Below are 10619 nucleotides of genomic sequence, written 5' to 3'. Positions count from 1 at the left end.
GCATGCAGCAGTGTCAGACATATCCTCTGTTGTCTGAGTGCTGCAATCGCACCAGTTAACGCCATGAGCCTGGGAGGGGACAGGCATGCACACTACAGGTCACGTCCACGCCCCTTGCCGGCACGCGCGGAGCCCGGTAGGCACTGGAATCAGGGAGTGCGATGTGGGAGGGATGCCCGGTGGGCGACAAGCGGGAGCATAGGGCACAAGCCCCGGCGATTGACGGCGATGTGGATTGCTGGAGATATCCCAGTGGCATAAATTCATGATGAAATGGCCGAAAGCATTTTGCGCCTTTAGGACAGATAGGTATTCAGATCGGAGATGATAGACAGGTATAATAATAAGGATGCTATTTTTGGGATTTGGAAGGACTCTGGAATCCTGCAAATGCTCCAGGATCTCCAGCTCTTGTGATATTGCATTTCTGCACCCATCGGACTTTGAGTGAACACATGACAATTTTCATGCTCGTTTGTATTAACCAGAACTTGGGCCAGAACGCGATACCCTGCTTGGGTAGTGTACACGTTTCCCGCTCACAGCGAATATCACACAACAGCCCGTGACCTCATTATCCATCTCAGCGTGTTATCTACATCTTAGGCACAGACTTCCACCTTCAAACATTTCAATCCCAGGCATGAGCCGCGGACCGCGATCGCCTTGCTCGCCGCGGTCTGGGCGGGCTTGCCGAGGCAACGCTCCGGCGCCGGTGATCTCGCCAGCACATACCGATGCTGGCCACGTAACGAGTTCTTCCGAGCCTCCCCTGGCCAGCGCGTCCGGACGGCCTGGCCGTTGGCCAGTCCGGTCGAAAGAGAGCCCCCGCTGGAGCTGCGTTGGGCCGCCCGCCTCCTACGCGGCCGCGTCTCGCACCGCCGTCGCGAGCAACTAGCCGGACGACGCGACATGGGACGCACCGGCACCCCCGATCGGCGGAGGCTCGGGCTGCGGCCCCACTCAGAGACGAACCACACAGCTGGTGCCGGGGTACTCGGGCAGGTTGAGATCGTACTTCTTCTCGAGCGCCGGCGGCACGAAGCGGCCGCCCAGGTAGTGCGCGCCACTGAAAAAGCGGGCGCAGAGCTTGGGCGCCGTCAGCGAGACGAGCAGCGCCGGCTCCAGGGCCGGCGCCTCGCCAGGACCCTCCTCCACGTGCCAGCCGGACGGCACGTCCAGGCTGCAGACGGGCGCCGGCGAGTCGGTCAGCAACCGCATGGCCGGCTCCAGCACCGGCCGCACCGGCGGCCGGAAGCTGAAGCCGAACAGCGCGTCGACGACGAGCCGGAAGGGCGTCACGTCCGCCGGCGGCTGCTCGAGCACGGGCACACCCGCCTGGCGGCACTGGTGCGCCAGCCGCTGGTACAGCGCCACCTCCTTCTGCACCGGGTAGTAGACGGTGGGCGCGAAGCCGAAGAGGCTGAGGTGGCGCGCGCACACGAGCCCGTCGCCGCCGTTATTGCCCGGGCCACAGACGACGAGCACGGCCGGCGCCTCGCCCGCTGGCGGGTAGTGCGTGGCCACGGCCACGGCGCAGCTCAAGCCGGCCAGCTCCATCAGCTGGTCCACCGAGAACTGGTACTCGCTGAACAGCTCGCGGTCCACCTCGGTGGCCTCGCGCTGCGTGAGGTGGCGCAGCGGCGGCGGCATGACGCAGAGGCGACGGGCGACCTGCGGCAGAGCGGCGCGTCGTCCGGTCAGCAGCGCCAGGCGCAGCAGAGCGCGCATGCCCGCCTGTTGGACACACGGCACAGTCAGTCACCCCAGTGGGTCGGGCACAGATGCGAGGGCATGGCACGAAGCGGCTGTATCGGGACTCGTGTTTGAATGGTGGGAAAGTGATAAAATAGGTAAAAAATAGTGATAAAACAGGTAGGATAAAATAGGACAAAATAAGAAGTGTCTAGGAATCATAGTGAAACCACGCGGACTCCATCGTCAACAGCCGATCACGGCCGTCTTTATCTCAATTTCACGTTTGTTTTAAGGTAGCCACCAAACACTTTCCCATCGGAACATTAATGAAAACGGCAACCGCACTTCCACGCGTCAAGCCATCGACGTATTTCCGAAATATATTATGCCAATGTTGGAAGACAACACCAGGTTTGTGGCAAAACCAGCGGTGGCTGCTTATCGCCTCTCCCCTAACCAAAAAAGCATACGAAAAACTGAAAACAAAAATAACATAGACCATGAACAAGCACAATACATTTACTAAATCGCCTCAGCAGTCCGACCGTTCCCCACGATCCCGCCACTCCTCCGCAGGCGCCAGCCGATCCCCACACATTCTCGCACCTTGCCCCAAACAACCCGGCAGGCAGCCATAGCCCTGGCAACGGAGGGGCACAGGTTTGATAAAAGGTCCCTTGGTAGTTAAAGATACCGCGACAAAATCGCCGCATATGGCCCATATGTTAATGAGGGCATGTTTTCGTTTGATCTTTCATTTGCCCCTTCTGTAACTAGAATAGAAGCCAGAGGCTACCGCGAGACCAATTCTGCATGAATCTTGTCGTCGATCAACTGAAGAAATCATGCTTGAACGACTGCGTGGAATAAATCATGAGCATCTTCATTTTATAAACTTCCAGTTGCTTTCTCAACCATCTAGTCTTTCCCAACCGAAAGAACTCAGAATTTTAGTCAGAAGCTTTATCTGGGCTGTAGAGATAGTACGGACCCCGTGAATGTGGATCGAAATTGACCAACAGTTTGCATTAACATGGCCAGGCCATGTTTGTCTGAAAATGTCCGACATTCAGTCGGAATTTTTAAATAATACAAATTATGTAACGCAGCTTTGGGCATGTGCGCTCACAAATCATCGCAACAAAAGTCGATGTCGGACGTTGCAGTCTCCATAGGCCGCGCGGCGCCAGTTCCGCGGCTAACATTAGGCAGTGGTCAGCGGGTGGACATAAAATACGAACATTTTTAATAACTGCCTCTGAACGTTCCAAGACATAAAATCACACATGTAGAAGGTAACCGGGCGTACATTTTACATGTGCAATTTTTACATTGTTGCATTGAATGGATTGGCCTTTCAAGCACCGCGAAGTCGCGCTCGGATCTGGTGGTAGAACGGGAGGAGCAAAGGTAGCATCTGTGTTCGTGTTGCTGTGGCTGTTCATCTGTCCAAAGCACAACTTGCGCTTTGTTTTAAAAAAAAGATGCGTCCAGCCTAATCTTTGAACGGCACGAATAAATCTTTTTAAAAATTTGGGAGCATTACGCCACGATGGTCGCTCTCGCGAGCGCGCCACCCGCCGCCTGGTGTTACTTGCAGTGGTTGACGCCATTTGGAATCACAGAAACTGCAACCCAGGCTACCGCTCTCCTTGCTTCCGAGATTATGAGCGCGCAGAATAAAACCTTTCGATAACATGTTTCACTACTCGATCCTGCAAAAGATGGCCTCGTTTATTTTTTGATATTATTTTATTATATCATTTCGACACACTTTTTAACACTAATGAGACCTCCTATTTCCGGAAAGAGCACTAGGGACCACATTATTATTCGCGTTCACGAGATGAAGGGCCATTCCGTCCCACCGCGGGTTGTCTTCCGGCCGTCATTCCGGCGACACGGGACAGGCTCCTCTGACCGATCCGGAAGGCCTCCGAGGAATGCATCACATCACACTGGTCCCCTCCCTCACGCGGGAGGCCTTCTGACCGGCGCAGACCGCGGTTGACCCTGGATCGACGCAGGAACCCTCATTGACGCAACACCATCTCTGATCGCTGCAGGTGATCCAATAATGCGCACAAAGACTCAGGTTCGGCTTAACGGGCCCATACCGAAATTGGATAGGGGGAGGGAGGGGGGGGGCAAACGTTCGGTGCTGGGGGCCCTGGCTGGCACAGGACCCTTCCATTGACTCGATGTGAGCAACTATAAGCCCTAGTGTTTCCTTTTACTGTCAGAAGGCCCGACCAACGCAGGAGGCCCTCCGTCATTCGGGGCCCCGCACCCGTTCCTGTTGAGCAAATTTTTCCCTGACCGAATCGAGGCCCCGTTGTCGACAAAGAATACCCTGTAAGCACTGTGGGGCCGTTGAGAGATGCAAGAGCCCCGCGTTGTTGCGGGGCCCCGACCAATTGAATCGCGGGCTCGGCCATGTCCCTGCTAAGGAAATGGGCCCCAGAGCTCAGACCGACACGGAGCCCCCGACACCAGTTCGGTGCTGGTGATCTCTGGCCGACACATAGGAATGCTCTCCTACTTCAAGCCTTCCCAATCAGTGCGACAGGCATTCTAACTGACATTTGAAAGCACAGCCCTGCGGGCGGGGGTCCTTAACGTGACCTACAACCAGCCGTTGGGGCCGCTTAGTCTTCCAATCGGGCCCTTCATCTTCGGTCCCAAGAGACCACTCGGCCCCTCTCCGGGCCCCCCCTCATACATCGCTCCTGGCCGAATCGGGGCACTTGCCGCCACGCGACCCCTGACCCCGAAAACAGACCAAAATTACAAGCTAAGCTCTTTTCTCCAAAGTGAGACATTGCGGCCTTGACTGGCGCAGGAGCCCCTCATTGTGTCACGGATCCCGAAAATTGCGAATCGCCGGCCCCGGCTTCGTTCCCGCTTGGGAAACGGTCTCGGAGCTCAGAGGGACATGTAGCCGACTGTTTGGCTCTGTGTCGAGACCCTACGTATTAGAGATAGAGAGCCCTAATACGAGGGCCCTAACAGAAATCCTCTGACTGGCGCTTCAGGTCACGGCACTACAGGTGGCACAGGCTACAGGCACTACACGGCACTACATGACCCTTGTTATACACTGTATGCCCATGACCGACAAAACGTCCCCAACCGTTGTTTCAGGGACCCAGACCAATGCCAATCGTGGTCTCCGGTCTTGCCTCTGCTTGGTAAATGGGTCCCGGGGTTCAGACTGACAGGGAGCTCACTGTTCGGTGTTGCTGGTATCTGACCAACTCACGCAACACAACAACCGCATTGTCTAAGGGGGTATTTAAACGGTGCAAGATGACCTCTGACATTTCAGGTCACGATCCTACGGACCGCGATTCTTTATATGACCTGCAGCCGGTCCTTCGGACCCTTATGTCCTCTAACCGGGCTTTTGATTTAATAGTCGGCTCCGCTGGGCTGCCAGGACCAGTCTTCAGGCCTCATCGAACACTTACCCTGTTTACATGGGCAGCTGTGATTCGAATTGAGCCGGGACCCGTCCTCGATCCGAACTATCCGGCCCATGTATACACTGTCCTTGATCGGCTCGGGACGACTTGCGAGCACAGAACCCTTCGTTAGGTACTGTGGACCCCCGACAGATACAGGGCCCCGACAAGTGTAAATCACTGGACCCAGCTTTGTGACCGCCTGGGAAGTGGGCCCTCTGATTCACACCTATATGGAGCGGGCTGTGCGGTACTGGTGGTGCCTGACCGGCATGTAGGCTCAAATCGACTCAGGATGTCCGTGATTGGCATTAAGGGCCCTCCGACCGTCATCTGAGGGTCCAATCCCGCAGACCGGAGACCCTGAATAACAATATGTTTATGTATAATATATAATATATATATATATATATATATATATATATATATACAATAGAACATAATACATAAATATAATAGAATATATATATATATATATATATATATAATAATGAAAGTAGTGACCAGCTCTTTATGTCCTCAGACTCTGCCCCCCCCCCCGCCCCAATCGAGCCCTTGAATGTCGGACCCGGTGCACCCTCCAGGCTCTGAGGGCCTCCTCAAACAAATCAATAGAAACTCTGATCTTTATAGAATGCTTTCAAGGAAAATGATGTAAGTGGTAAAATGGCACACATCTGGTGTCACTGGTAAAATGGTACACAACCGATGTAACTGGTAAAATGGTACACATCTGATGTAACAGTAAGTGAAAGGACATACAAAGTGGGATACTCACTTAAGCTACCAGTGTCTGATCCCAAACTTTGCTTCAATACTGGCATTGCTATATACCCAGCTGGAGAAGTGTGCAATGTGGCAGCCAACACCATTTTGCCGGACTCTTTGGACCAGGTCAAGAACATACTGACAAATGGAAGAGTACTGATGCCATTCCACCAGGCTTTTCCACTGAAGCTGAACAATGCCAACAATGTTGTGAGCAGTGATGGAGTCTGGGCAGCCTTGGTGCATGTTCAACCAGATGGGATGGAGCAGTGATGGAGTCTGGGCAGCCTTGGTGCATGTTCAACCAGATGGGATGGAGCAGTGATGGAGTCTGGGCAGCCTTGGTGCATGTTCAACCAGATGGGATGGAGCAGCCCATCTTTTTCAAATCCAGGGTACTCACAGTTATGGAGCAGTATGCTGTTGTTAAGGAGGTGGTAGGAGTGTCCTTCAGTACCAGTACCTTTTCAGTGTTTCCATCTAGTCCCAGACAAAAGACCACTTGCCCATACCTTAAATCTTGATAAGGAACTCCCTGCCCTGTCAGCAGCTGGTGTGCAGATATCTCAGAAGCTGGCTGTACATTTCTACAAAGTAAAGTTGTGCAAGTGTGAGAATGGGAAAATAGCTGATGTTCTTTCCTGACTACCAAAGGATAAGGCAGCAGAGACTTTGTGGAAGAAAAAGAGGTGTTCTGTATATGCTGCTAGGATGAGCACAGCCCCACTTTGTTGAAGGAAGAAGTGGAGATGGCCATTTGACAAGACACAATCCTGGGAAGAATGTTCTCATATGTCTGGTCAGGTTGGCCATCCCTGGTAGAGCCAAAGTTCAGAGCATTAAGACAGTGTTATGCAGATAAAAGTTATTAATGGATAGATACTGCCTGTTCTGGGCAAACAGCTTGTGATGCCACATTCACTGCTGCGTAACAGGGTCCTGCAGAAGCTGCATGCTGGTCCTCTAGGATCTAGCATGGCATGGCATTAGGATGTGCATATGTCAACTGCACCAGTCATTTCATGCCCAAAACTAGGTCAGGCAATCTTCATTTCACTGATGCATGTTCGATTGAGGTGGATTGCTGACATTGTCTTGGTTAGTTTAAATTCATGCAATATAACTTTTAAATTTTGATCTCTTTTTAGCATAACATGTTATTCCCTAAACAGAACTCCTGATTATATATCACATAAATTTGATATATATTAATATGATACGGTATATGATGATATCATATGTGATACAATATATATATATATATATATATATATATATATATATATATATATGTGATTAATATGATCATGCAATTTTTCTGAATTTCACATGTTTTCATGCACCACAAATTCTGCGACCAAAATTCTGGCATAAGCAAAAACAAACCACTCAGGGGTGGGAAGTGAACATGGGAGCAGAGGGCATAGCCATCACGAAACGGTATAAAATGGCACTCTAGGTGCTTGTATGCTTGAATTGGGCTGTTTCTCAGCAAGTTGGAGCCCAGCCCAAAAATATGACAAAACCTCCTACCAAACTTTCCCACTACTATTTTAAACTATTCAAGTCTTACGTGTTGTATCTGCCCAGACCAGACACGAGCGCTGCGAGACGGCAGCTGTGTTCACACGCGAGGCAGGCGAGCGGCGGCGCCCCGACGGGCGACGCGCAGTGGTTAAAGCGTCTGCGTTATCTACTGCGCGTCTGGGAAACCAGAGGTACAGGGTTCGATTCCCCGCGGTGCCCGCCCTTCCTGCTAGGGTGAGAGGCAGGCGACGCCATAAAACCTCGGCAGCTGAGTGCGTCGTAAAGCCCCAACTACACGCACACAAACGGCACCCCAGGCAGTACACCGCCGGTCGGGGCAACGGCGTACCACGGTGAAACACTACTGGCAGCGCGAGCAGGGGCGGACCCAGGCGCACGCCAGTAGCATCACGATACATCTTCCCCCCCCCCCCCTCCCCTTGAGCAAATGCAAATAGATGCTAATACGCTTACGAAACGAAATTGCTGGCGACAGGCTGCTGCTTCCCTGCTGCTTCTATGCGGTTTATTTGATGCTTCTCAGAAAACGCGGCCACTGCGTGTTTTACGCGGACAACTGAGCAGTGGCGGTGGGTCTTGAGGCTGGGGCACCCGCGCGTCGCATGGCTGGGCCGCAGCTTCTGTCAGCGGCGGCAGCGACGGCGGCGGCGCCGCTGTCGACGCGGGCGACGGCACAGCTGGTGGTGGCCGCGGCACCACCGATCATGGTGCAGGCGCCGGTTCGCGCGGCTGCGGTTGCAGCAGCTTGATGGCGTTGGGGTTGTCACCAGTGGCTCAGCGTGCTGGGCGGGCGCGTTCACCTGACAGAACGAGCAGCTCTCGAGATGACGCTTCAGGTCGATGCCGAGTTGAGGCCACCAGATCGATTCTGCTGCCCTCTGGAGACACTTGTTCAGACCGAAGTGTCCGTCATCATTCAGTCGAGTGAGCATTTCATCTCGCAGACTCAGAGGGATGATGATGCGTCGCCCGTGCATCAGCAGTGTACCACACGTTAGGTACACACCGCTCATCTCTCCCCGACGGGCGGAGTAGTCCAGCAGGTCGGAATGCTTCGCTCCCTCCTCCCAGCCAGAGAGAGTCTGCTGAACTACGCGCTGTAGGAGTTCGTCTGCTTGCTGCGCCTTGCTGATCTCCACCAGACGCTGCGGTGTGGCGGGAAGATCGCTGAAGATTTTCTCGCAGAATCCATGTGTCTTCTTGAAGCACAGCGCTGATTTCATCCTGCTTCTGGAGCGGGTAACGTGAGAGGAAGTCAGGCACCAGGTGCTGCTTCCCTGGAACGAAGACTGCTGTGGCGTTGTATCGCATCAAGTGCATGAGCATGCGCTGGCACTGATCGGCGCGTCCACGAGATATTTCGTGTTAACCAGCGGGATCAGAGTCTTGTACACATACAGTTCGAACGACGGCAGCCCAGACAGGAACATATGCATTGTCTCGCACGTCCACGTCGCGGAGAGCAGTTCCTTCTCGATCTGGGCCCATCTGGTCTCGGTGTCAGCCAGGCTTCTGCTGCAGAACGCGACGGGTTTGAAGACGGAGCCGTGCTTCTGGAGAACACATCCTCCGATGCCGGAACTGCTGACGTCGGCGCTGACCACCGTCTTTCGTGCTGGATCGTAGAACGTCAGAACTGGAGCTGAAGTGACGGCCGCTTTCACGTCATCCAGCGCCTGCTGCTGCTGTGGTGTCCAGATACATGCTACGTTCTTTCTCAGAAGCTCGTTCAGTGGTCTCAAGCACTCCTGGATGTGTGAAACGAACCGGCCCAGGAAGTTGATTACTCCGAGCAGTGAGGTTAGTTCATTGACATTCTTTGGCGGTTGGAGCTGCTGGATCGCCTCGAGCTTTTCTTCGTCCATGCTGATGCCGTTCTTGCTGATCTTCATCCCCAGAAACTTGACCTTGTTCTTCCGGAACTCGCACCTTTTCCTGTTCAGCTTGAGGCCAGACTCGTGGATCCTCCTGACAGCTTCGAGATGTGCACCGTAGCTGGCGGCATCTCCGAACACCACGGTGTCGTCCATGTCGACGGTGACTCCGGACAGCCCGTCCAGCATCTTCTCCATCTTCCGCTGGAGGTACTCCGGTGCGAACGTGATCCCTATCGGCAATCGCAGGAACCTCTTCTTGCCGAACAGAGTGATGAACGTGATCATCTTGGAGCTCGCCTCGTCCAGCGGGATATGGTAGAAACCGGAAGAGGCGTCCAGCTTGGTGAAGAGCGTTGCGCCACTCAGCTTGGAGGTAAGCTACTCCGGAGTACGGATCGGAAACACCTGTCGCTTCACAGACTGGTTGAGTTTCTTGTAGTCAACCGTGATGCGAACGCCGCTTCTCTTCGGCTTCAGGACGGGGTCCAGCACAGAGACCCAGTCCGTTGGCTATGTTTCCGACGTGATGATGCCGTGATGCTCCATCTTCTTCAGCTCCTCTTCCGCCGGCTTCATCAGTGGCAGCGGGATGTTTCTTGCAGTGGCGAGGGTGACTGGAACAGCATCTTCACGGAGCTGAATGCCGACCGGTGCTGTCTTCAGGAGACGTGCCTCTTCGAGGACGTCTTCGTTGACTTCACCTGTGAACGTCAGCGCACCTAGGCGCGAGCAAGCAGACCTGAAGAGGAGATAATCAGCCGAGTCAACAACGTAGAACACTTCAGGCTCGGCTTTGTTCTTGAACATGAGTGTTCCGTGCATCTTTCCTTCTACTTTTAGCACGCTACCAACACTCGTCAGAGTATTTGAAGCATGCTGAAGTGGCGGCAGTTTCAGGTTCCTGTACGTTTCCAGCGTCAGAATGCTAACATCAGCGCCAGAGTCAACTTTGAAAGCGACTTTGACCATCAAGAAGGACGATAACTCTCCACGGCGCGCAAGCTTTGTCTACTTTGCCAACAAAAATGTTGGGCGGCGATAGTTATTCAATGGACTCTGTCCGGCCAATCGCTCTGGCACCGTTGGAGCGACAAACAGATGCAAAATGAACCATTTTCTGACAGTTGTCACAGATTTTTCCCTTAGCGGGACAATCTTTCGGAGACACATGACGTGCTCTTCCACACTAGCTGCATGCTGTTGAAAAGTCGGCACGCTGACTATGCTGTTACCGTTGCGCGGTGGAAGGCTGCTGTTGACGTTT

The 10619-nt window shown here is 53.5% G+C and overlaps 1 protein-coding gene across 2 annotated transcripts; it reads right to left on the bottom strand.

Annotated features, from left to right (window-relative positions):
* Window positions 1-460: 460 nt before the first annotated feature.
* Window positions 461-7540, bottom strand: LOC119101507 (NAD(P)H-hydrate epimerase). 2 transcript variants are annotated; one of them, XM_037224846.1, is made up of 2 exons: window positions 7504-7540; window positions 461-1737 (listed from the first exon to the last, which is right to left on the bottom strand). In XM_037224846.1, exon 2 carries the CDS (start codon window positions 1729-1731, stop codon window positions 964-966), a length of 768 nt encoding a protein of 255 aa, XP_037080741.1. In that variant the 5' UTR covers window positions 1732-1737; window positions 7504-7540; the 3' UTR covers window positions 461-963. The 2 variants fall into 2 exon arrangements, with proteins under 2 accessions (XP_037080741.1, XP_037080743.1); XM_037224848.1 differs by having other exon boundaries at window positions 461-1674; window positions 7504-7535.
* Between the last annotated feature and the right edge of the window lie 3079 nt (window positions 7541-10619).

Source organism: Pollicipes pollicipes, unplaced genomic scaffold (genome assembly GCF_011947565.3).
Source record: "Pollicipes pollicipes isolate AB1234 unplaced genomic scaffold, Ppol_2.1 Scaffold_4881;HRSCAF=5763_pilon_pilon_pilon, whole genome shotgun sequence".
In the NCBI taxonomy this organism is placed as follows: Eukaryota; Metazoa; Arthropoda; class Thecostraca; order Pollicipedomorpha; family Pollicipedidae; genus Pollicipes; species Pollicipes pollicipes.
Note: the sequence above shows the minus strand (reverse complement) of the source record. Positions and strands in the feature narration are given on the sequence as shown.

What these genes read in the sequence shown, in the direction of transcription:
- LOC119101507 (XM_037224846.1), bottom strand. Translation starts at nt 1,731, where the DNA reads ATGCGCGCTCTGCTGCGCCTGGCGCTGCTGACCGGACGACGCGCCGCT.